Here is a 27,469-nt window from a genome sequence, read left to right as displayed (position 1 = left end):
GTTCAGAAGAACGCGTTCATTTTTCTCTGAACTTTGAACTGAACGCAACGTATTTGTAAATAAAGAGCTTGAACGTGAATTAGTTCAGATTGTGTGAAATAAATGACGAACGTCAATGTTGAGGTTCAGTGAAAGGTTCAGTTAAACTCATTTGTTTTCTGAAGATGAGAGGCGCCGGCTTCAAGGACAATCGGAAATTCAGTAAAAGACTGTTACTTACTGTAAGAAACAGTTACAAAAGGGAAATGACCAAATGAACGATTGTCTACAAACCTCAACTGATTTTTATACATCTTTAACATTTTTATTTTGCTAAGCCGCCCATAATTTTATTTAATGGCCGAATTGTGTTTCAAACAAGTGTTCTATGTTCACTTCTGCGGTTGGAGTATGATTTTTACGAGGAGCACGTGAATGCAACGCCGAAGGTGCACGCCCAAGTGTAGGCTACTGCCTGGCATGCCATCCGAGCTACTGCGATCACATCCGGGCCTCACAGACTTTAATGAGAAGGTAGGACACCTCTGTTCGCTTAAAGACTGCGTTAACGAGCTAAATGTTACCGGGTGACGATTATAAGAGTGATTCATGAAAAAACGGAGGCTGGTTGAATTCATAACGGACTTATTTCACTGCGGTCAAGCCCGCCTCCACTCCGAAGTCCACAGTCAACCTAGCCGCCAGTTGATTTGTGGTGCCTGTATACGTTAGATAATACGGTAATGCAGTCCATGAACGGAATTCAAAATAAAAGCACCGACCTATGAACACACTTTACAAGTTAACATGATTTCATTCATTGAGTCGATTAGTTAATTAATTCATTAAACATTTAAGGAGTTATTTCATTGATTTACTTAATTCATTTTACCATCCTAATTCATGAGGCCATGACATTTCATCTGTGAATAAATAGTCCAACGTAAAAATTAAAACAATAGCTGGAGTTTCTGATGAGGAATTTCAAAATAAAAGCCCACTTAATAGTCAAATATTATCAATATTTCCCTCATGTTCAGATCCACGTTAAGAGGAAAATCCCTGTTTCCACAGACTAATTTCACTTCAGACTGATAGTACTCCACACACTAATCTCTGCATCTCTTCATCTTCCTCATTGTGTGTCAACAGACGGACTGACCTGGATTTCCTCTGCAGTTGTTAGGTGGGCTCATCTGTTCATTCAGGTGCTCCTCGGTCTTTGTGCTGTTGGAGGGTGAACCGGTCTGTCCCAAGTCCTCTGGGTTTCATGAGGTTCACGACGACGCTTAGAATTGAGGCCAAATGGTTCTGATCCTACTTTCATTAGACCAGGGCTGCAGTCGAATAGTCAAATATAAGGTCCTAACTCCTATTCCTTGACCTTTGGAGAAAATGTCACGGGGTTAAGGAAAGGGGATAGGAGAACTCAAAGGGATTTAGGAAAAGTCGACCGCGGTGCTCAGAGAATCCGACCGGGCTTTCACTAAACTGGGTCATTGTAATGACAAAATAGATATTCAACCGCAGCTCAGAGGGTCTTGAGAGGCAGGCTGCCATTTTTTGATTAAACACATGTAATTAATCACATGGTTCAATCCGATGGCGTCCAATCAGCAGGCATTCTCCAATCACGGTGCAGGAAGATCTCCAAGGTGATCAAGAGGAACAGGACTCACCTGAGCTGCTTTTTAAGCGCCATAACAAAGTGTCTGAATACTCACGTCAATATCATATAATGTCATATTTAAATCATGTTTGAAACCCTGTTTGTAAAAAATTCCTAGTTGACCAAAACAAAAACCGAGTTTCTCCACAAAGAATCACTTTGAATCTTGTGTTCAACAGAGATGTGATCATAAAGATAATTAGACATTCAGCATTAAAATCTCTGAGTTGGCAGCTTTAATGTTGCTAATGAGTGTTGATTGATGAAGAAAATAATGCATTTAAAAGAGTGTATCATAAACATAGCAACTTTATTGTAGAACAGAATGAATTAAAAAAATACACCTTTCATAAATACTTCTTTATCTAGATTAAATAGGAGCTGGTATCATCTTCCAGAAACACCGAAAGCAGGACAGGCAGACATACTTTACACTGTAAAGTATCTTTGTAAAGTTTACAGGCACAGACGTAAAGCGTTTTACAGTGTAAATCACTGCAGAGCAGCAGCAGCTTGAAGCGATAACATCCAAATCCATTCATAGAATTCCTCATGACTTATGTGTCGTATTGTTTCCAAGAGGAAATGACAGAATGTGATGGAGGTTTTTGTTAAAAGGTTGAACCAGGGATCCTCCATGATCCTTCGAGATCCTCCTGGATTCACTGACTCGGCTCAGTTCACACCAGACAGGGGAAACAAAAAGAAGCAGGGCACCGGTGCATCACGTCATCTTTTGAGGATCTGGTTGGAGAGCCAGTCCAGACCCGGGACCAGACCTGAACCGCTGACGGCGCAGCACGCCTGGACCAACCACTGCAGAGACATGCAGAGGGACAAAGATGTGAGCTCAGCTGCACTTGATGCCAGTGTTGTGTCAGTCCGCCACTAGATGGCGCTGTCTGGGACCATTACACCAAATATAAGTATTCAACTGTACTCACCCCAAACTATAAAAAAACGTTGCAGGGCAAAGTGCTGCATTGAAAATGCTACATTCAGTTTCATGATTGATTTATTTGTTGCCCATTAATGGAATAATTGATTAATCAACTGATGGTTTCAGCTGCACGGGTATGAACTGTTAAAACGGCAAAAATAAGGGATGAAAATAACAGAAAACACAAACAGAAATACATAATCAAATGTATTGAAACTGTAGTAATGATAATAATTCAAAAAAGAAAAGTTTATAAAATACAGACATTAGAAAATATATCTGACTTCGGGGGTTTCATCAACAGTGTTACAGCTCAGTGATACTTAGTGCAAACAATAATAATAAATCTATATCTAAATATATATATATATTGATGATAATCTGATTTTCAAGTTCCTCAAAACCGAGTGAACAAACTCTCATGTTGACACGCCTCCACTGCATTGCATTGTGGGATCGGGTACATGCCGCGGACACCTACCGGCTGTGAGACTCCCGATAGGCCCAGGGCCTCGGTGATGTCACTGGCAGACATGGCTCTGGGCAAATCCTGTTTGTTAGCGAACACCAGTAAGGCCACGCCCCTCAGCTCATCCTCCTCCAACTGCAACAGGAAGAGAAACAACAACAATTAAATTGAAGCCTGATTAGGATTCACGTCGATGACATTCAGAGCAAGTTTACGTCTGTTCTGTTATGACTACTTCACAGTACTGTTACTACGACAACCGCTGCTTTGACGGGACTGATCACTAATCAATGACAGTGATCTCATGAAGCTGTTCACCATCCTGTGTAGCTCCTCAGCAGCTTCTTTCATCCTCTCGGGGTCGTTGCTGTCGATCACAAATATGAGACCCTGGAGACCAAAAAGAAAAAACTTACTACCACTGTCTTCATGATAGAAGTAGTAGTAGTAGTACTAGTAGTAGTAGTAGTAGTAGTAGTATTACCTGTGTGTTAGTGAAGTAGTGTCTCCACAGAGGTCTGATGACAGTCTGACCACCAACATCCCAAACTGTGAAACTGATGTTCTTGTAGTCCACCGTCTCCACATTAAAACCTGCACACACACACACACACACACACACGCACACACACACACACACACACCGTTTATTTCAGCTCTGTTTTGTATAATTAAATATTTCTATTGAACATGAACATGAATACAGACCCAGAGTCGGGATGGTGGTGACGACCTCGGCCAGCTTCAATTTGTACAGCAGAGTGGTTTTACCTGCTGCATCCAGACCCACTGCAGCAACACACACACACACATGCGCACACACACACACACGCACACACACATGCACACACACGAGAAAGTATTTAGATCCTTCACAGAGCTGTCAAATAACTGCAAGGTAGGTAAGTAAGCAAAACAATACAGGACAGCTGAGGAGAACAACAACAACAACAACAACATATATAAAAAAACAAAATAATGACATGACAGAGATACATATTCAAAATTAGTTGGAAATGTAATATAATAATAATAACAATAATAATAAAAGAAATAAATAAAGACAGACAAATGTTGCTTTTTATCTTCAACAGCAAGAGAGTTAACTAATAATAACAATGATGAATAATAGTCACAATCATGCCGATAATAATGATGTTATTATTAATAATAATAACTATGCTAATAGTCTCACCCATTAGGATCCTGACGGGTGTTTTGGAGATGAACCTGGAGAAGATGTGTGAGATGATGACGCCCATCGTTCAGCTCGTTGTGTCTCGGTCAGTGTGTGTCGGTGTGTGTGTGTGTGTTTGTTTTATAGAGCAGCGGCCTGTCTGTGTGTGTGTGTGTGTGTGTCATCCCGGCTGCTGTCAGCTCGGTACACGGTGGCAGTGGAGACGCAGGCAGCCGCGACAACACACCGGGCAACAATACTTCCGTTCACACTCTGGCCTTCAAAATAAAAGGTGTGGTTTTTGACTTTCCTCTGAGCTCCATATTATTGTCCAGACACTATCAGATCACATGCTGCGGGACAAGTTCCTCTTTACTTTGAACCGACGCGCACACACACACACACACACACACACGCACGCACGCACGCACACACACGCACACACACACACACACACACACTGTATTTGATTTTGATTTAGTCCCACGTGAACAAATATATGAGGCAGATTCTGATAACTGTAGCCCACTTGATACACAATCTAGTATGGAAGACCTGTCTACATTATGAGAGAGATAGAAAGAGAGAGGGAGCGAAAGAGGGAGGGATAGAGAGATAGAAAGACAGAGGGAAAGAGAGGGGAGAGGGAGAGAGATAGAAAGAGGGGGAGAAATGGAAAGAGATAGGGAGAGAGATAGATAGAAACTGAGAGGGAGTGTGAGAGAGAGAGTATTCGTCATTCTGGCTCAGCAGGTTTTCTCCATGTTGATTATTACAACACTGTCAATGCCGTTTGTACAGAAGTCTGAACTGTCCTGAACAGGATTTGATTTATTTGGAATACAGACATGTCCAAAGGATAACACATGACAAAGTGCAAACACTTGTTTCCATAATGGTCCCTGATTTACCTCTTCTATCTTTTTGTTTGCAGTTGTTTTTCTAAAAGAAAAATTGAAATAAAACCAGGAAGTAAGAAATAAAAGGCACTCAGTTGGCTATAAACAGGAAACAGGCTGTTATCGTTGTGTCACAGAACATCATGTGGACGTCTAAAGGGTCAAAGTCCTGGTTTGTGTGTGTTACAACAGCCTGACTGGTCCTCTGGGCTTCCTGTCGTCTGGAAACACACATATTTGTGACAAAGCAATGTGTGTGTGCCTTTTAATAAAAATTGAGAAAAACACCATCATCATATCCTCAATTGGACAAAAGTCCTCTCATACAAGCATATTACTTAAAGTACCAAAAGTACTTATTTTGCAGAATGGCCCATTTCAGAAAAAAAGAGGGTATATTATTGGATTATAATAAATGTTTGCATTCATTTGTTCATCATTGTAAAGTTGCAGCTGGTAAGGGGGGGAGCTAATTTTACTTAATTCATATACTGCTGGACAGTTTAATCTATAATCTATAATCTGGACTCCTTAATATTTAATAGTAAGTATAATAATAAGTAGCTAGAGCTGCTAAATGTAGTGCATGTATAAAGTAGTGCACAATGGAAATACAAGTACCTCACAATTGTACTTAATGGCAAAATCATTTCTCAGTTTGGGATTAATAAAGTCCCGCCATCCTTCCATCTATTATCTGTCTTAAAGGGAGAGTTCACCCCAAAATCATATCATTTTGGAGATGTCATAGAGATGTCTGCCATGAGAATATAGAACTATACGGCACTATATCTCCAAAAACACATTACTTACACCAACACATTTGTTACGACCATCGCCAAAGTCCAGTTTCTCCTTGTGCTGTGTGAATGTTTTGCCTGTCAAGCAGGGAGTGACGTCAGGACTCGGGTGCTCCTCCCCCCCCCACTCCATGACTGGCCTCTGGAGGATCCTGATTGGAGCAGCAGCAGAAGCCACTCTCCAATTGGACGACATCATTTGTGGGAGAAGGCTACAAATGGCCGAATTGTTTGTTAGTTGTGGCGGCTGGGATTTTCTTTGAACAGCATGCTGAATGTGTCTCTCGTTGGGTGTACGAGGCACCAGGGATACGGTGTAGGAACTGGGCCAGATTAGAGGTTATTAGTGTACTGACCACACACACCTACCATTTTCATTGTTAGCCCCATTCGGTGCAGGAGTGCTGGGTTTGAGTGCGTTCTGTTTTATTTGAGATTGACAGGGAAGCTTAGTTTCATCGTTTGTCTAGTAACCCGTCGTTTGCGAGTCCTCTTTTGGCTTTATTCGTTTTTTGAGTTAACCAGCACTCGTAGGCCCTTTTTCTTTTGGAGTTGACTCTATTGTTGTATTTTGTTCATGTTCCATTTTCCCTTGCTTATTAAATAACTTTAATTTACCAAACACACCTGGTTGATGTTACTTCTCTTCCCCTTTACGAGCTGGGACGTAACACATTCTAGAGTGATAGTGATAAATAGTGCTGCAGGTGTATTTTTGATTTGGTGGTGGACTGTCCCTTTAAGGACAGTAGATGTAATGAAGGGGCAGTGAGCTTGTTGGTCGGGAAGTGAGACTGATCCAGGAGGCGTTTCTCTGCACAGAAATGAAACTTAAAGTGTCTGCTGCTGCTGCTGACGTCTGATCCGGGATATTAAAGTGCGCGAGCTGCAGCCTGTCGAGGGGGACGACACGCTGCTTCACTGCAGACACTTCGGTCGGGATGAAGATGAAGAGCCAGCTGTTATATGTTTACGTGGTGACGGCATTGGTCGTCGCGGCAACAACTACTACTTCTAAAACTACTACTACTACTCCTAAAACTACTACTACTACTTCTAAAACTACTACTTCATGGACCACTACAGGTACACACACACACACACACACACACACACACACACACACACACACACACACACACACACACACACACACACACACACACACACACACAGAGTTATCTGAATGCCGCAGTGTCATTAACTTATTTCAGGTTGAACAGGGAGTTCCTCTTTTCTCTTGAGTGGGTTTGGTTTTGTTTGCAGGTCATGACTTCCTTGACATGCAAACAAAACCAAACTCACTTAGAAGAAAAGATTTGATAAATTAAAAAAAAACGTGTGTGTGTTTTTTGTACAAAAAAAGAACTTGAATATTCTCTGAGATTATCAAGTCTGAAAATTCCACACCTTGTTGGTTTGTTCCCCTCTTTTCTTCCTCCAGGAACCCCAGGACTCAATTTAGACCGGCAGATGTTCACTTTGTCTGCTAATGGAGGAGGAATATGCTTCTATCCTCCCTATTTGTCTCCTCCTACTTCCACTTCCAATCCTCGCTACACCACCCGTCCTACCACCACCCCCACCCGTCCTCCCTACTACCCCACCACCCGTCCTACCACCACCCCCACCACCCGTCCTACCACCACCCCCACCCGTACTCCCTACTACCCCACCACCCGTCCTACCACCACCACCCCCACCCGTCCTACCACCACCCCCACCACCCGTCCTACCACCACCACCCGTCCTACCACCACCCCCACCCGTCCTACCACCACCACCACCCGTCGTCCCTGGACCTCCGCGCCTCCTACTAGAGGTGAGTACATCCACAAACTAGAAAGCTGCCCTAAGTGGAGTCCAGATCTCAGGTTTGTTGTATTGCGGAGCACCGAAGAAAGATCGTTCAGGGGCCCACATTTCCATTAAGGGACCGTTCTCCCCGACCCACTAGATCCCTTTCTGGCCTCATGATTTAACACCTTTGTTTTGTCTTTTTGCTCATTTGTGTTTATCGGGTAAAGTTTCTGACATACACTCCAGTTATTACACATCATTTATCTTCTAAACATAATAAAGATATTTGCTCCTAACTGGGCGCCTGGTTACGTTTTAAAATGAGGCAATACATATGAATTTGTTTTTCACTGCGTGAGAAAATAAAAGAATATTTGTGGCAAAATGCTTTTGTATTTGTCTTGTGTCATTATTTTGCAACTTTTTACAGTTGTTTTGGGTCTCTGGTTGCTTTGTGTCTCTTTGTGTTTGTTTTGTGTCTTTGTTGTTTTTTTTGTTTTGCTTCTCTTTGTGGTTGTTCTTTGTCTCTTTGTGGTTGTTTTGCTTCTGTTTGTGGTTGTTTTTTGTTTTTCTCTATGTGCTTGCTTTTCATTGCGTCGTAGTAGTGTTGCCTGTGGGCCCGTTCATGATTCAACAATCTTTGACAGGAAACGGATCTGTCTCTTTCAAATCTGCTAAATGTTCAACTTAACCTCACCACTTAATTTACTTTGGCGTTCTGCTGTCATGTTTTGCAGACAACGTACATTTAGCTTGGATTAGCTTCTGCACTGGGCAGAGGTCATACAATTCGATTTTGGTGAGCTTGTGCGCTAGGCAGGTAGCGTGTAGCTAGCAGGTGTTAGCTCCTGTGATAGCAGCAGATGCCTACAAGCTCTTAAAAAGTGTGTTCATTATAGAATTACATAACATTGGCTACACTTTGTTTTAACATCAATAAAAAGAAAACACTAATATTTTAATGAATATCTCAAAAATGCTCAGTTACATTGAACATATTTGCAATATGTATTTCTATTGTTTGATTATTATTATTTTTTTAAAGCATGGACTATTCATTTTACATAACGTTGTCGATCAACACTGCCCATGTGACTCCTGTAGGTGTGTCCGTGTGTCTGCGTTACCTGAGCGACAGCGGCTCCCCACTCTTCACACTGGATCCGTCCAACGCCCCTCTGACGCTGAGTGTCAGTGATTTGGGGTCATACGTACTGACCTTTGACACATTTGGATACAACAACCTGTTCCTGCGAACGAACTTAAAGTTCTGGTCAAACGTCTGGACGGACCTCTGGACCGGAGTCTGCCTCACCGTGGACACCGTGAGGAATGTGGCCCAGGTTTTCAGTGGCTCAAACATCAGCATCAGGAAGATGATGCCTGTGAAGGTGAGAACAAAATAAGTAGCACATATTGGAGCTAATTTCACTTGTTTTGCAATTTTGTAGCTACAATCTGATTATCAGAAACGGTTTCTGTGACGTTTTCTAACTAGAAACATTGTAATAGAGCCCGTCTGGTGCAATAAAGCTGTCCATCCTGCGCACAAGCGCTTCTGTTTTCTTCTTATATTTGGACAGGTTAGCTCAGTATTTTTTTGCATTTTTAATGTTGTCTTCTTACCAGCGCATGGAGGCGGGGCTTAACTATGTGTAGACACCGATAATGATTCATCAATCATGGCCGGATTTAACCTCTATCGCTGCTTTGTACATGTTGTGGAATTCCCAGATACGCCGGGAAACCAAACGGTTTCCTGTCTGTCCATCCATCCATCCATTATCTACCGCTTATCCTGTATTAAGGGGCTGGAGCCGATCCCAGCTGTCATTGGGCGAAGGCAGGGTACACACTGGACAGGTCGCCAGTCTATCACAGGGCCGACATGTAGAGACAGACAACCATTCACGCTCACATTCACACCTACGGGCAATTTAGAGTCATCAATTAACCTATCCCCATCCTGCATGTCTTTGGACTGTGGGAGGAAGCCGGAGAACCCGGAGAGAACCCACGCTCGCACGGGGAGAACATGCAAACTCCACACAGTGTGGTTTCCTGTCTGGACAAAAACCTTTGTTGTGTTTAAATTGCAATAAACAGATAAATATTATGCCGAAGTAACGAAGATTGGTAAAAAGTCCTAAATTATGGTTTAAGTCTGTCCGCAAGATGATACGCAAATAATTGTGTGTGTGTGTGTGTGTGTGTGTGTTCAGTATGTCTGGTCGGGTGTGCCTATGATTGATTTTCCAGGTTTTGATGGTCAGGTGACAGACGTCCAGATTTGGGATTATCCTCTCCGCTACAGAGAAGTCTTCAATTACATGACCAATGGCATCTACCAGTATGTCTGCGTCATTTATATAAACTGCATACATTTATATATAAATATATATGAATGTGTATAATTGCATAGGCTATTATAACTATATAATTACATAATCATTCTATCATAATTGCATAATTATTATAGTTTTTTATAAACTTATTTTAAATCCACCATTTGAAGATCTAATTGTGTTTTTAGGACGTACAGGGGCTCCGCCCTCACCTGGTTCGACATCAGCTACACCTCCAGAGGAAACACTCTATTGGAGAACTCCTATGAGTTGCAGGGCCAACGGCCAATCAACAGAAGCAGAGGGAGCAAAGGGCGTCGACCAAAGGGAGGGAAGAAGACCTGGAAGTCTGTCAATGTGGGGGAGAGTAAAAGCAATCGGCTTTAATGAAAAACAGTGTTTCCTGTGAACAAAATATCTTATTACGAATCAACCAATCAAATCTAATAATTATTACTAATCTGATAAAATTATGCAATTACCCCACATATAGAGGGAAAACTATTACTATAAAACTGTGAGATAACTCGTTAATTTTTCACTGGCTCTTTTTATGTCTATTTGCTTCCTTTTAATGTTTTTATTATTATAAAATAATAAATAGTCAGCTGACGCAATAATCTTACTGATTGTACATTTTATATGAAATGTGAGTTGGGAGGTGGAATAATACTGTGGGTGATTCCAGCATTTCAGCTACTTTCCAGAGACTTCTCGCTGCTTTACAGGTCGACCTGTTTATTTTTTGTTTTTTTAGTTTAGCTGGTATTACACTGAGCTATCATGTTGTTTTTATCTGAACATCATTTTTAAACGTGTTTCCACATTTTCTCCCAAACGGTAGGGCGATCAAATAGATAAAATCAGGGCACGAGCCGCTGACCTTTGCCCTTGTACAGACAACCTGCCCTTTTACTGCATGGGATTTGGAATATTTTGTAATAAACAGATACATTCATGCCCTGTGACCAAAGATATAGATTTCATCTAAATATCAAGTGCCCCAACCACGACTGGAACCTCGAAATTGAGACAAAATTATACCGGATTTCTGATGTTATCAGAAATACTTATTACTAAGATATTTATATGAACCACGAGGTAATATTAGACTAACATGCGTGTATTTGATTTTAACTGACAAATGACCTGAATATTATTACGATTTTTGTACAAAACACATATTTCTCCCAGGACTGGTAGGGACCAAAAACTGAGCTATAAGAGGGAGACTATTGGATGAACATTCATCAGGTGGACACGAACACGACTCAAAAAGAACCATAAATGCTCCTCCGTAAACATGGAGATAAACAACCGCTGTTAAGTCAGTCCCCACATCAACCTAAAAAAAGTGTCACAAATCCGTTATTACACACAATCATATATAATAACCCCCCGATGCAATACAATACATCCACATTGAAGCAGTCTGTTTAATGACAAAAAATAACCACAGCGCTCAAAAGCAAACAATGTCATGAAAGACGCTCAGCAGCGAGTAAAACTCTGACAGGGTTCAAGTCAGCACACAACTCTGATAAACATCTTTTCATTGGCTTACGCATCAACACTCTTAGTAAACCTGCAGTCCGTCAAAGTGGTTTATGGTAGTGGTAATATGGCTTCAATTAAAAAAAAAAAAGGTATGCATACGCAGCGTGATGGGCTTCAACTAGCAGACCCTGACAATTAGAATTTGCAGCATCTTTTCATATTTAGGTGCAAAGACCGGTCCGAAATATTTTGACGTTAAAACGTTGAAGATGGCCACAAATTAACAAGATATTACAGACTAAGATGAAGACGAGTCAGGAGGCAATCTCATTGAACCGTCCTTTGATAATAAAAAAAGAGATTCTACCCCTTCTCTTGGTATGTCGTGAATTACATGTTAAAAATCTTAATTTGTATTTTCTTTTCTCTTTTTTTACCTTAACCATATCCTATGACATTTGCTGATATAGTAAATGTTTTTAGGGGCTTAATTGTCCAATAGCAATGATTTCTTAGAATAGGATCTCTTAATTACATTATAAACACATTGTATGAGAAAATCTAACATTTATAATTGTTCAGTGCACGCAGCAAAAAAAACCTACAAATTCAAAATGTCAAGGTGTCTCAATAACAACACTGTACTTATTCTAAAAAGGTAAATGAACATTATATTGAGCAGTTCTCATTTATATCTGTATTCGGCGAGATGTCTGTTGTAATAACAAAATAATTATTGTACATCGTCGTATCTGGGCCACCGTTTCACTTTACATCATTATGTACAAAACTCTTGATTTTCTACAGAGTGCAATACGAGAATAGCCCTCTATAAAAAAAATTAAAAATGTTAAAATAAGTTGGGTTTCTTTATACAAATATAAAAGTACTTGGTTGCCCAACAACCAGATGTTGCAGGTTTTTTCCCCCAACCAGCAAACATTATTGTTATTTTTCTTTACAGTCATCTGTTTGACAAAAGCATTTATACAACATGTTACACAACGGCTTAAAAGGAGAAAAAAATGTAAGTTTAAAAGAAAAAACAAACAAGTGATATTTTCAGATGCAAACAACAAATGGTTGAACGTGCAGTTATTTATAACCGATAACTGCATTTTCAGAAAACGCTTATAAGTGATTTACACACTGAAAATACAAACAACCCCAAATAAATTAAATTATCTCTTATTGATTTTTTTTTATGAATTCAAATAAATCCAAAGCTTTGAGTTGAATTATTTTAATTTCCTTTTAACATGAATTTAACTTTTGTCACAAGTTGTCTTTCAGCAGAGAACATTTAGTTTAGTGACTGTTCTGCTCATCATCGTCGTCATGGGAACCAGATTGAGAGTCTGGTTGTTGTGAGGCACCGGCCTCGTTTTCACCAGAACCCGAAGAGCTCGATTAAAACGAAGCCAGCCGTAGTGTTTGTTTGATCCTCTCCTAAAAGCACGCCGGTTAAAACAAGAAGTCTTAAGTGAACGTAGTGAGATAATGAGGGACTTTCCTCGACAGTATCAGTTGTCAGCTTCCACCCAACGGTCTCGTCGCAGCAGTTCGATGAAGGCGCGGGAGGCGGGACTTAAGCGAGAGTTGGAATTTTTCTTCGCCGTCACTTTACCATTGAAGTGAACATTCAATTCTCAAATAGTTTAGAATGACAGCAAAATAAAAAGAATGAGAAATCGAACTTCTGACAATCTGAGTCATCATTAGGGCTTAAACTATTTAAAAATTGTCTAAATTATGATGACAATCATCTTGACAAAATGTACGACATCAACTCCAACTTGCAAGATATAGAAACTTAAGTCCAAATTTGAACTTACCGGAAAAAATGATTAGACAGCTAAGGTCAAAATAAGGTCAAAATAGATATACAAAATCAAAATGGTGTAAGAAATCGAATAATTTTAATTTGCCATGGATATTTTTTTAAAATCTTTCTCAAGTCTTTATACGCTGGCTTACACATTTAAATGCAGTATTTGGGTTTACAATTTTTGCCTAGAATTGTTTTTAATGTCTAAGTAATTAGTCAGTGATTAACTGCAAGTTAATATGAATGTAAAATATTTCTCATTCTGCGTCACAATATTGCTAATGAGGAGTGAAATTGTTTGTTAGCTGCTGAAGACTTTAAGGCTTGTTTAAATTATATTCATACGTTGTTGTGTTTTACATTCAGAGAAGTAAATACCAGCACACGATACACATTTTAATTGCCGTCCGTTTTCTCGCTCGGTTTTCTGTTTCCGACACTCAGAACACGTGAAGAACAAACAGGTTCAACAGTGACACGCCAGTCTTGGAGTCAGTCTTTCCAAAATTACAACACACCGAGATTTTTGAACATTTCAGGACAATTTTGAACGCTTCCCTCCAGTAGTCATGATGGGGCTTTTTTTTTTTTTTTTTTTTTAAAAGGGGAAAAATCACATGACATGGATACAGGGATGTGATTGGCTCCTGAGCGTGCGAGACAAATGGTTTCCTGCATTGACAGTTATTACAGAGTTGCTGGTGTTTAATGCTCCGTGTGTGTTTTAATCAGTCATTATTGTAGTAACATGTAATTATAAAGCACTGCTCGGCTCAGCTTGTTTGCATAAAAGTGTGTGTGTGTGTGTGTGGCCCAGTGAGCGATGAAGTGCACTTCTTTTTAAAAATATCCTTAAAAAAAAAAAATTGATGAAAAACTCCAAAGAAGTTAGTTCCCACTGAACTGCAGCGGCCCGTCGTCAAAGTAAAAAAAAAAAAGAAGAAAAGTACAAATTAAAAATGTCAGAAGGTAATAAAATGCTGAAGGTCAAAGGTCAGCTGGGTTCGTCCTCCTGCTACTGAGCTGCATCCTGCAAGAGGGAAGCTGTGACCCAATCAAGCGCTTTCTTTTCTTAATAATGTCTGATGAAAAAGCTCCTCGTCATTTTTCAACGATGCTTCGCCTCCTGAAAACTCTTCCGGTCGTTTGAGCACCGGGCGAACAGTGAGATGTGAGCACCCGACGTGTTTGTTCTGAATCCCACTGAGCCGCCACAACAAAGTAAAAAATACAACTAAAGTTGGATGTGTATTTTGGGAAACAAAAAATGCGCTTTGTGCTTTCTGTGTTAGACCGGAAGAGATCCTCAAACTGGGGCCCAGTCTGAGTGAAGGGGGGTCCGTCCACCTGGGAACCGACTGGAAGGAGACCCCCTTACACCCCCCCAAAAACTTTAAAACAAGCTCAAGCTGGGGTTAGATTTGCAGACAGAGGGGTTAAAGGTCACGGTGTGGAGGGCTTGTGGAGGATGCCCTGCAGGTCCTCCGGTAAGGCCAAGATGACGGCCTCAATGTGGGCCCTCAGTTTGGACAGCGTCCCCGGACACACCGGGAGATGATCCTTCTCCGCCTGACTCTGCAGCAAAGAGGAAAAAGTATAATTAAATGTGTTTTGCAGAAAAAAAGGTTGTTTGAACGTTGGATGAGTTTGTACCAGTTTATCTTTCAGCTTCAGAACCAGATCAACGGTCTCCACCTCCGAGTGCTGCTGGACTCTCTGCTGCAGATCCTACAGACGGACAGACAGGCAGGGAGGGGGGCGGACAGACAGGGAGAGAGAGAGGCAGACAGAGGCAGAGAGAGACAGAGATGATGATGAACTCTGATGACACCCTTCATTCAATGACTGACAGGCTCCCTCTCTCTCTCTCTCTCCCTCCTCACCTCCTCACACATCGCTTCAAGGTGCAGAGCCTCAAGTTTCTGGGTCATCTCTCTCCTCCTGTTGCGGAACCAGCCGTCGAAATTGGGAGACTTGAGGAAATTCCTTCCGACGCAGAGAAAACCACACGATGAGTACACGTGATGCTCAGGATGATGAGCTTTAAAGTCATAATGCGAGAAGTCTTTGTATCAAGAAGTATATTAGACGATACATCCAGAGGTTGCAGTACCTGTAGAGTCCTATCCAGTCTCCTTTCAGTCTGGACGTGAGCTGAGGGCCAGCTTTCTCCAGCGTCTTCATGAAGTCCTGCTGGATGAACGGGCGCAGTATAGGAGGACTCTTCCAGGGGCTGATGGACTTCTGGAGAGGCATCAGACTGGCCACGTAGCGCTCCTGTGAACCACATGCACACACAGTTCAATCAAAAGCAAGTTTCACTTTAACAGTAAGATTAGATTATTTTTTTTAAAACAAGACTCATAAAAAAAAATTTGAAAAAAGAAATATCCGTTTTAAAACATATTCACGTGATAAAAATGAGAAAGGTGAAGAAAAAACAAAAATCTTTATTTGGTCGTTACCAGTGGAATGATGAAGCTCTGCGTCAGTTCTAAGAAGTAGCGTCGAAGAATTGCATTTTGGGCTGCTGAGGGTCTCTTCTGTTGAACGCCCTGAAAAACAATCATATATTATATATGATTCACGAGCATTTGTTTCCTGTGTTTTCCCAACACACACACTTTATTATTTACATATGACTCCCTGAGGGGAAGACGCTGTCTTACCTTCTGAAGTTGTTTGATGATTTCTTCATCTTTGTTGAGATACGACTTATATGCAGTGTACACACCTGCAACAAACACACACACAAATAACTGCACAGATGGTCTGACTTTGACTAAACAGCTCCCCCTGGTGTAGAATCATGACTGTCAATGTCAGTTTGAGTGAGTTTCACATCAGTTTAAAAAAAACAAAAACAATAATAATTACAATGAAAAAATGCAGAGAGTATGAGGCACTCACCAGGTTTAGAGTCCAGAGTTTTGAGGTTTTTCAGTTTCTTGACTTTCATCTGCTTGGCCATCTCTCCTGAGAGGAGCAGAAAGATGGAGAGACGAAAGGAGAAGTTCAAAGTTTCATAAAATGGGAATAATAATAGTGTGAGTGTTATTTGTGAGGCTGAAGTTGAATGCATCACACTGTCACTATATCGGTCTTGTATTAATTCAATCAAACTTCATATTTGATGACTAGGTGTTTGGTCTACCTGCTTGCTTCATGTCTCCGATGCGGATGATGTGCGGCCAGTGCTGCAGGGTTTTAGCAAAGAAGGGATTGGTCACTCCCAGAATGACTGACGGCCTGTAGACAGAACAAACAAGACTCAATTACGTTTAATTACAATTATTAGGTTGCTCTCTTGTGAATCATTGGTACAACAGTCTGTTCTTGTGCATAGCCAGCCATGAAAAAAGTTGTGCAAAACTTGCTGACTGGTAACAGTGAGGGAACACCTCACGTGTTAAGTTATTAAAAAAGACGTAGCCATAGGATTTACCTAATGGGGGCATGTTATGTTAATCAAGTTAGTATGCACGGCTGCATGTAAACAGAGTGATAGAATATTCATTTGTATTAGCCATTAAAGCTGCTAAGTGGGAATACAGTCTTTTTTGGAATTAGGTCAAAGAAATAATGATAATAATATTCTGTGCATGTAAAATGTCAGTGACTTGCTCAAGGGCGACATCGTAAGTGTTGCCCCGGTTCGTCTTTACTCACGGAGCTTGCGTCCTGGTGGTGTACTCCTTAAACTCGCTGTCGTGGATGGTGAAATACGGCCGGAAATCACTGCAGTAACGCAAGGGAGAAATACAGCTGCAGGGAGAGACGGAGACAGAAACATGGACTTTAAAAGCCTGAATGACATCAGGATTCATTTTTGTTTTTATGATTAATATTTTATTGGGATTTTTGAATATCACACATTACAAGTACACATGTGGAAATGTTGGTTACAAAATAATATTAAGACTTGTATACAGAAAGTAAGCAATAAACTATGGTATACAATGCTTGCACTCCAGGAAAAGGAGAAAAACAACAAAAAAAGGTGAGACAAGAACAATCTAACAAATGATAAAACAGGACAGCACAACAGCAATACAATAAAATTAATTAGGATTCATGAGACTCCCGAGAGCAGAAAGCAGTGAGCTGCAGCTTCACTATAATATAACGAATGTAATCAGTGAAAGAAACCACACTGAAAATAAAGAAGACATCAGTCTGTATCTGGGCAACTTCCAGTCAAACATTTCATCAAGAACCTAAAAGACTTTCAACACCTTTGAAACCGAATGCTACATTTAAAGTTATGGTCTACGATTTGAAAGGTTTTAAAAAAGCATCGTTCTCCCCTCGGAGCCTCCCACCTCCCTCTTATTTTATGAAAATAGTTCACCGAAATGTGTTTCTGAAAACATTTTATGCGAGAAATAAGCTCTGCAGTTGCTGAATCTGTCTTTATTTTACATCGACAACAGTCAGTTTAAAAGATTTTCTCTCTCACCCCGACTGCAACCAATATGCTATTGGCTAAATTTTGGCTCAACTGACAAATCTTTCAAATCGTAGACCAGAGCTTTAACAAAGACGTGAAGACATAATTCTGGACATTTTTTACGCCGTTTCCAGCACTTAAAAGCCAAAAATTCCAGATAATTTGCTGGCATTATAACCTGCCCTTGAACTCACCTGACCAATGCCAGCACGGTGTCCGACGACTCTGCTGGCGACGGCGCCATGACGACGAGTGCCTCCCCCAGCAACACCAACTCCCACAGCATCTGGATGTGGAAGAACACTGGGTAGAAACACCTGGGGGGACAGAGAGAGAGAGAGAGAGAGAGAGATGGACAGACATACAGATTATATATGTAAAGAATTCAACATTTGTCCGTCCAGAATAGCAGAGAACATCCCAGTGGAGCGATTGGTTCTGTGAAAGCTGTGGTTCCTAATATACTTAGAGGGTGAGACAGGCATGTGTACTGCAGAGAAGGAAAACACGGTGACTTGCAGGCCTCACCTGAAGAGGTCGACCTCATGGATGGTCGGGAGCACGATGGACACCTGACTGTCACTCTAAAAAACACATGATCACGTGTTCACGACAAAAACAACTTGTTTGACTTAATTTTGGTTTGATTAATGGTCAATATTTGTGTGTGTGTGTGTGTGTGTGTTTGTGTGTGTGAGAGATCACCTGGGCGGACTGGACCAGCTGCGAGGTTCCTGGTTTATCGTAACAGGTCGGGATGCGAACCTGCAGCAGCACACGGATCAGAAATTCAACATCACAATGATATTTCCTCTGACAATAATCGTGACACCAAAATCTGAATTTGTGACCTGATCCCTATTGTTGACCCACAGGTGTAACTGCAACCTGCAGTCAGCTGCACCTGCTGTGACAAGTCACCACCAAAATGCCTACTGGTTTCCACCCACCGAGTGCGTCTGTGTGTGTGTGTGTGTGTGTGTGTGTGTGTGTGTGTGTGTGTATACCTTGATGACCACGCCCATAATAGGAAGTGTGAGGATTCGTCCAGGATGGGGGGCAGGCCAGCGGTCTATGTCATTACATGCTGTCAGTCAAACACAAACAACGCACTTTAAACAGATGACTACGTTCATCCTGTGGCCACACAGAGCTTCGCTGAGATTAATTAAGTAAATAAAGTTCATTAAGTACACTCAGCTAAAATATATATGAGAGAGAGAGAGAGAGATAGAGAGAGAGAGAGAGACAGAGAGAGAGAGAGAGAGAGAGAGAGAGAGACATGTAAAAAGAGAGAGAGAGAGAGATAGACAGACATGTAGAGAGAGATAGACAGACAGGTAGAGAGAGAGAGAGAGAGAGAGAGAGAGAGAGAGAGAGAGAGAGAGAGAGAGAAAGACAGAGAGAGAGAGAAAGAGAGACATGTAAAAAGAGAGAGATAGACAGACATGTAGAGAGAGAGAGACAGACAGGTAGAGAGAGGTCGTCACACTGACCAGCCTCCAGACACGGTTCCTGTTTCTCAAAGTATTCTGGAGCCATGATCTTCAGCAGGGAGTGGAAGAAGGTCACATAGGGCAGCTTACTGATCAGGACCAGAGACTGGTGGAGAGACACAGACACACACAGGGAGAGAGAGAGACAGGAGGTATATCAATTGACATATTCAAATATATAGGCTTATTTACATTTACATTTAGGTCATTTAGCAGACGCTTTTGTCCAAAGCGACTTACAATAAGTACATTTGTCAAAAGAAGGAAACAAGGAAACCACAACGTATCATTGCTGATAAAGTAAGAGCTAAAAATAGAACAAGTGTTAGATCCTCATCTGAGTAAAGTAGTACCTTAAGAGCAACAGTGCTATGATCAGAGTGCTATAGGTAAGGTTTTTTGGGGGGGGGTTAGTGGGTCATGCTATGTAAAGTCGAGGCTTATTTTAGGCCATCATTTAATATCATGTCAGGGTTTAACTTTTATCTTCCTCTGTTATGCAGCACAAGTTTGAATGGATTTGGATTTGGGAAATGCACCAAATTATATTTTGTAAGGAATATAACTGAAGCTGGGGCTGATCATTAAATGTTATTCATTAAATTAATCACTTAGGATATAAAATGATGTGTGGTCTAACCAACAGTCAAAAACCCCAAATATATTCTATACTAGGGGTGGGAAAAAAAATCGATATTGCAATATATTGTTGTGCTCTCTGTCGCAATAAATAAATCGATACACTGACGGCAAATATCGATATTTTGGGTCTACGGGTTTTTTTAGACTCCGTCGGTGCGTCTAAGAGTTTACGGTTCTCCGGAGCGGGGTCGGTCTGAGCTCCAAGCGGGTTTCACACAGCCTTGAGGGCATGAGTGCCGACTTTTCGGCCGGGTTTGATTGCCTATTTACGGGCAGGATTCCGAGCGGCGCGCTAGAGTTTACGGTTCTCCGGACGGAGCAGAACTGCGGGTTTGCGGTGCGTAATTGTAAGTGTGGCCGTGTGCTGGCCGGTGCTGTTGTGAGCTTCAAGTGCTTTTCACACAGCATTGAGGGCATGCGGACCCACTTTTCGGCCGGGCTCGATTGCCTATTTACGGGCAGGATTCCGGGCGGCGTGTGTTTACCGTCCGCCGGAGGGTCCGCATGTGTGGATCCGCGATGCCGTGTGCTGCCCGGTGTTGCTGTGGGCTCCAAGCGGTTTGAGGCCCGACTTCCCAGGTACTGGATGGGTGAACATAACTCTGCACATAATTGGTTGCATACTGAAATGTGCCCAATATTTCATTTAATTCTGATGTTATTCTTATCTTGTTTAGCTATTGTTAAACTAAAACGGGCCCAAGTTTACATAAAACAAGTTGCTACTGACTTTTCAGTATCAGAAAGCACTGTCCTGGTTTACATAAGACATGTTATTAATGTTCATGCACTTTAATGTGTCCAGCTGGACATTGTTTATTCATTTGTACATTGTACGAAGTTTTGGAATTTATTTTTTATGCATATTTTTTCTTTTTCAGTCACATATCGTGATATATCGTTGATGAAATTTCTTGCAATATATCAAATATCGCAGATATCGTGTATCGTGATATTATCGTTATCGTGGGCCAAATATCGTCACAGTATCGAATCGTGAGTTACCCGTATCGTCCCACCCCTATTCTATACAATGATATAAAACAGAAAATAGAGTAGCAAAACCTCACATACTGTAAATGAATTGTAATGATTCTGAAAACGGTCAATTAATGCTGTTAACTTGACAGAGATCTTTACATATAACAACAACAACAATAATAATTAGTATTTTACACATTGACGACTAATGTCTTATTCTACACTACATTGGCGAGATTTGGGCGTCTGACACTGACCTTCTGGAAGTATCCTCTCTTCAGGGATTTGTCTCGCACCTGACGGAAGTACACGTAACCATAGTAATGGCCCTGCTCCCTCTTCAGACATGGCGGTGCGTCCCGGTCGGTGGTTTCCAGGAAGCAGCCGAGTGACGACTTCCTGTTTGAGCCCTGGCGAAAGCGGAAGCAGAACTGCGTGTCGCCAAGGCAACCTGGGAACACAGCAGAGGGTTGTGGTTACCATGGGAACACACTGCCTGGTTCGGATTAAGATTCTTAACTTTATGCCAGTTACATTATTCATATACTTTGCATGTATTTTGATATCTTTATGTTTTTTTATTTTGTTTTATTAATTATTTAAGCTTCTACCAGACTAGGTTCAACCCAGTTTAATTGTAATACTTTTATTCTGTTAGGACAGTTATAACTCTCTACATGTCTGAGTCAGCAAAATAAAAAAAAAGGGCACATTTACTGTAGATGGTCAACCGCCATGTCAGTAACAAACAATGATAAGAACTAAGGGACTTTCAAAAAACAAGTGCAAAGCCAAAGACAAAGAAACACACTGTTGAGATTTCTGGGAATCTCACACCTGCGATTACAGCTTATCGCCACATGTGCCGCCAAAGAGAACAAAACCGAGATCTTTGAGATGACCTTGAGGTTCAACTCTCTGAAATCTGTGGGTTAAATATGAAGCAAACCTTTTCACTGCTGGTTATCTAACCTTTTATAATGTTTTACAAATAAGATAATGTATACCTTTAGATGTATGGTTTTACATGCTACTGACTTCATCCAAGCTACTGATACTGATAAAATGTTGATGATGAATTTTCAAAAAGTTAGAGTTTAAGAAAAAGGTTGACATTTTTCTTTGATTTTGATTCATTCTTCTGTGATTTCGAACCAGTCGGCTCTTGTCAGTGTCTTCCTGGTTCCCCGCTGATTATTGGACAAACAGGAAAAGGAAACAAGAAAAAAAAGAAAGAAAGAAGAGGAAACAGGGAGTGCCTGATGAGTCACTGACTAGCCTTTAACCCCACACGACCTCCGAACATCCTCCAGCGGACACATCAGCAGAATGTGAGACAGAAAATGAGTTTAAAATATTCCAATACAGACACACAATTTAGCTCACACTCTCTCAGACTTTAAAGCATTCCAGTTCATAGGACACACACACACACACACACACGCACGCTCAGCCAAGACTCCATGACATCATGCAGTCGGGTTGCGTTCGAGGCCACCCAGTGTGAAACAAGCCATCAACAGCAACAGCTCTGACTCTCGGCCTGTGCGTTAACTTCACAGGCTCCGAACGCTCTTCCTTTTATGTTTGTGTTTCCCTTCGCTTTCTCAGTCACTGTATCTGAACCTGTGACCCATGCCGCTGCCTTGCAGCATCGAGGACGTCGTTGGCAAAACGGATGCGGTGGCGAAGAGAAGAAGAATTTACTTGATCGTCACAGAAGGAAAGGTCTAACGTTTAGTAGAAATGAATCCTCATTTTCATACATCACAGGAAGTCTGATTTGTTGATGAGGTGGCTGAGAAGGGCTGGTACATTATATTGTTGAATTATACCACTTTTTTTTGTATTTGTCCTACATCTCATGCAAAGCATCTTTGAGTATCCAAAAACAGCGCTATATAAGTCCTATTAATTATAATTATTATTATTAATAAGACAAATGATGCCAGCTCTGATCCAGGGTGAGTTATGGACACATACAGTCTATATATAGAAGCTCTGGAAGCTTTTAGTCCTAATCCTGTCATCATCATGAGGGCAGGAGGGTTGTCAGCTCTCCCGCCTGCTGACTCACAACAAACACACCTGCAGACAAAACACACACGGAGGTGTGTTTGTGTAAACCAATCCCTTAGCCACTTTAATTCTCGGTCTAATGTTTCACTAATGACAGGGACAAAATGGACCGACCTGAAGCCTAAGCGCAAAAAAATGAAAAAGGCAACTGCTGAAAACGCAGCTTCCGGGTCACGTTTCAGAAACAAGACCCTCTCATTCAGAATCACATTTGTAATACTGTAAACGATAAAGATCCAGCCCAGACAACATGGTCACCAGCATCGGTAATCAAGACCAGTGGCGAGTCAGGAGAAGAAGGTTCTGTTGTGTTTATTTATAGCCTCAGAGAGCTCGGCGCCGATTCCAGTAGAAGAGAATGGAGACTTGATGGAGTTTTGATGCTTCTGCATTGCTTATTGATGCATGATTTGAATCATATTATTATGATTGATTGGGTTTTATTTGCCATCTGATGTTATGCATATCTTCCATTTCATGTATGTTTTATTTTCCCCTGTTTTTATGTCAGGGTTGTCTGATGTCCAACAATTTCTGTAACTTTCCGAAACAAACAATCCGATATTTACACCGACATTAATGCAGACCAGAGCTGAGGAGCTCAAGTGTTTCTGTGGCCACTGATGTGCATGACCAAGTGCAACATCATCAATGTCTTCACAAAGAGACCGTCTGAAAGTGTACTCGTGCATAATGATTATTGCATTATTACTGGCTTTTCACTCCACCTTCCAGTGTGGCTGCTGTGAAGTCGTAGGAACGTACAGTTCCCTCTCTGGCGTGACCGGGCGCTTAATCTGACACATCGCCATAAAGTTAAGTCAAAGGCTCCGCGGCCGTCTGATTGTTCTGCTGCGTTCAGAGAGGCAAGAGATTGAAAGGCTGAAACGGGAACTCACCTGAGTTGGAGTCAGGAAACGAGAGGTAGCAGATGCTTGTTTTCTGAATGAGAAAAGATATAGTTTGTTTTAGTCCTTTGTGTTATGTCATCTCAGGTTGATTCATAAAAAAAAATACACACAACAGATGGGAAACAGTAGGAGATCAGTGATGATCCTGACAAACGTCCACCAATCCTCGAGAATATAGTGCAAATCGTTTATCAGCATGTGTTTACTTCATTCACAAAAAAGCATGAAAATGTACTTATGGAAAAATAATATTATAAATAATAACAAATAATAATCCCTTGGTGGGACTCACCTCCTTCTCCGACAGTTTGGAATGATGAGGATAAATAACCTGTAAGACAACGTGAACAAAGTTACCACACAGCATGAGCTCATCGGCATACATCGGAAAAAAACAGTGTTCAGATTCTGCAGGAAAAAAACATGTTGTTTTTTTTATGCATGTTTTCCAAACCTCGTCTTGTATTCGTCTCTCTAATGTCACTATGACAATATATTATTTTTTTTATGTATAATTTTGTTTTACAATGTTTTGCTCAAACCTCCTGAATCGGCCAGCATTTTTCTGTCTAACAACTTTAAAGGGACTGTACTTTTTTTATTTTATGATTAATGCATTGTACTTTTGATGATTAAACATAACATCTATGACATCATGGTGCTGACTGAAATGTGTCCAAAGCAGAGGATCACATTTGCAGTCTCATTAACATCCCCTTAAATCAGATCATGGCCATGGCAACTCCATAAATCTCTTATTTCATCGACAAACACATTAAATTAGCAACTGCTTTGATAACAAAGCCTCTGAGAACTTGTGATGGTGATTGCTGACATTTTATAGAAAATAAAGATAAAATTATCTACCTGCATGTTCACAGGTAGATAATTTAATAAAAGTTCACAGCCTGATGCAATTCCAAAAATCACTCTATCAATAAATAAAAAATTTAAAACTATTACCATTTCATTAGAGAAAGGGAAAGTGAAACAGAGGGGCTTGCAGGGTCCTGAACCCATATTGTATTCCTTCAGCATCTCAAACACATGTGATAACGAGCCGTTTGTTGTGTTGGATTCAAACCCCTCTATATTTGAAATGCCTTGCTCAACACCCCAAGTTAAAGTCTGGGGAAAAAACTGTCTTTGGGAGGAAGAATTTCAACGAAATACCTCCACGGTGTGAGATAGCAGCTGAGCTGACGCTGTTGGAACAGAGTAACTCCAGGGAAGACAACACACATAACACACCCTGGCTACGACAAACTATACAAACAAGCAGTGAAGTCATTATCTTACACTATTAAATATCCGTCTACATTAACTACGTTTATGTGCACACACGTCAGCACGTTTAAATCAAAGAATAACTGACGATGAAGAGAGGTTTGTGTTGCTTCAGTCCAGGAAATAGCCAGAGCCTTCAATAACTGCTAACTTGGGCTTCTTTTTTTTAAGCTACAACGTAGATGAGTTTTAGCTCCGCGGACTCTGTCTCACCTCCACCGCCTGTCCCAGCTCCAGGTCGAAGCCGACCACACAGATGCAGTGCAGCCAGGCGGAGAAGCGGTCCCACGGCAGCAGGAGAGCCTCCTCCGGCTCGTCGTCGCCTCCAGGCCCGGGCGGCAGAGTGATCTCCTCGGCCGGGGAGATGCTACTAGCGTCCTGGTCGTCCAGATCCTCCGGCTCCTCTACCTGCTCCCCCAGCAGCATCTCCGGGCCTTGTAGGGCCATGGCGACGGCCCGACAGGGACACTCGAACGCTCCGGAGAATGTTAACGGTTCGTCAAAGTAAGTTGACCGGTATTTCTAGTTCGTGCTCGGGTGACAACAGTGGAAGGCAACCAAAGCTACAGAAAGTAGCTAGCAGCAGTTAGCACGGGAGCAGGACGGTACGTACGACGTGGTGACGAAACGTCTCACGTCATTACGTAAGGCCGTGCCTGGCACCGAGTTGTATTCAAGTCAACTCGGTGTAGCCTAAATATTCACTGTTTAACGTTTTTGTTTTACAGTCATCATGATAAGATAATAAGTCAAACGTTTTACTTTCATAATAATAATAATAATAATAATAATAATAATAATAATAATAATAATAATAATAAAAAAAATATATATATATATATATATATTATGACTCATATATATTATGAGTCAATAAGCTCCATCACTCATATATATTATGAGTCAATAAGTAATTATTTTAGACTTTTTAAGTCAACATTGTGATTAATTAAATTAATTTAAATGGAAATAATAATTATAATATACATAATACAATTTTAAATAAATCTTTAACTGATTTATGTCATCCATCCATCCATTGTCTACCACTTATCCTGTATTCAGGGTCGCGGGTGGGCTGGAGCCGATCCCAGCTGTCATTGGGCAAAGGCAGAGTACACCCTGGACTGGACGCCAGTCTATCGCAGGGCTGACATGTAGAGACAGACAATCATTCACACTCACATTAATAAGGAATTGTTAACCCCTCAACTGACAAATGCTGCACTTTTTTAAAGTTAAATTTTCACTTTGAAATGCATTTATTGTACAGTCACTTGTGTTCCCTCTAAGTGCCTTTGGTCATAAAGATATTCAATATTGGCACCTGTCCTGCTGTTATTAATTGAATGAATTGCTTCTTTAATTAAATTCTGACTCTCAGTCTGAATCGGAAACAAGGCAGTAAATCTGCTTTATCCAAATCCTTTAAAAGCTCCATCACTGAACAAACAGATGGATGAAACAGAGTGGGGTTGCTCAGAGAGGGAAGGGGTACCCCCCCCCCCCCCCCCCCTTTGACCGGAGTTTCAACACAAATCCACCTTATTAGAGGTAAACAGATTGTCTGATTATGCAAATCAATCAGATTTGTTTCTTTTAAAAGTACCATTAGAACTTTAAAATTGGAAATACCCCAATAATTGTAATATTACACTTAGTTACAAAGTGCTTTACTTGAAACCGAAGTAAATGATTAAATAACAAGAGTGAGATCAGCAAAACAAACCACGGTATTTATACAAATGTGTTTTGATAATGTTGTAGTGGGTTGCTTGTTCCTGTTTGGACGCTGTGATGTCAAACGGGGATAAGAAGATAAACACAGTAAGATGCTGTTAAATCTAAAATAATAGTCAGACTTCAGCGTAGTGACAGCTGGTCCCCTGCTTGCGCTGCAGGAGGGCTGGGCATGGCTGCAGAGATAGGACCAGGATCTATACCACGACCATTACAAGACCAGGACCAGCAGGTTCCAGTAAAACTCCAAAACTCATGATTGTGACACATAAAAGAGAACCAACCAACACCGAGAGGCTGTTCCTAAAATGTGATACGCCTTGATCTTGACAGTCAGTCACTCAGTCCTTGTCTCGTCCTTTACACTGATATAATTGGAACAGACTGATTATCAGTCTGATCCCCGAGTGCAGTGACCCCTCAGGCCTCTCAGACCTGCCAAGCCCTCCTGCAGGGTGCCTGCATGTACGACCTTGTTTA

General features: G+C 41.1%; 3 protein-coding genes across 3 annotated transcripts; 1 reads left to right on the top strand and 2 right to left on the bottom strand.

Annotated features, from left to right (window-relative positions):
• Positions 1-1,172: 1,172 nt before the first annotated feature.
• On the bottom strand, positions 1,173-4,615 carry LOC311026464 (uncharacterized protein). Its single transcript, XM_084030037.1, has 6 exons — positions 4,253-4,615; positions 3,766-3,846; positions 3,542-3,651; positions 3,376-3,447; positions 3,070-3,192; positions 1,173-2,464 (listed from the first exon to the last, which is right to left on the bottom strand). The coding sequence occupies exons 1-6, from the start codon at positions 4,317-4,319 to the stop codon at positions 2,378-2,380; spliced, it is 540 nt and encodes a 179-aa protein (XP_083886163.1). The 5' UTR covers positions 4,320-4,615; the 3' UTR covers positions 1,173-2,377.
• Positions 4,616-6,753: 2,138 nt separating this feature from the next.
• On the top strand, positions 6,754-10,703 carry LOC311020622 (uncharacterized protein). Its single transcript, XM_084020768.1, has 6 exons — positions 6,754-7,019; positions 7,378-7,560; positions 7,723-7,755; positions 8,838-9,124; positions 9,956-10,083; positions 10,267-10,703. Exons 1-6 carry the CDS (start codon positions 6,875-6,877, stop codon positions 10,463-10,465), a joined length of 975 nt encoding a protein of 324 aa, XP_083876894.1. The 5' UTR covers positions 6,754-6,874; the 3' UTR covers positions 10,466-10,703.
• A 793-nt stretch (positions 10,704-11,496) lies between these two features.
• dennd6a (DENN/MADD domain containing 6A) lies at positions 11,497-25,819 on the bottom strand. The gene is made up of 18 exons (XM_084020754.1): positions 25,463-25,819; positions 24,255-24,293; positions 23,951-23,993; positions 21,230-21,423; positions 19,350-19,455; positions 18,861-18,940; positions 18,559-18,618; positions 18,382-18,437; positions 18,048-18,170; positions 17,073-17,168; positions 16,558-16,652; positions 16,314-16,379; positions 16,073-16,137; positions 15,869-15,958; positions 15,517-15,680; positions 15,287-15,389; positions 15,057-15,131; positions 11,497-14,978 (listed from the first exon to the last, which is right to left on the bottom strand). The coding sequence occupies exons 1-18, from the start codon at positions 25,694-25,696 to the stop codon at positions 14,847-14,849; spliced, it is 1,821 nt and encodes a 606-aa protein (XP_083876880.1). The 5' UTR covers positions 25,697-25,819; the 3' UTR covers positions 11,497-14,846.
• Between the last annotated feature and the right edge of the window lie 1,650 nt (positions 25,820-27,469).

This window comes from Eutrigla gurnardus, assembly GCF_963514095.1.
Source record: "Eutrigla gurnardus genome assembly, chromosome: 2".
NCBI classification, from domain to species: domain Eukaryota; kingdom Metazoa; phylum Chordata; class Actinopteri; order Perciformes; family Triglidae; genus Eutrigla; species Eutrigla gurnardus.
This window is presented reverse-complemented; position numbering and strand designations above follow the sequence as displayed.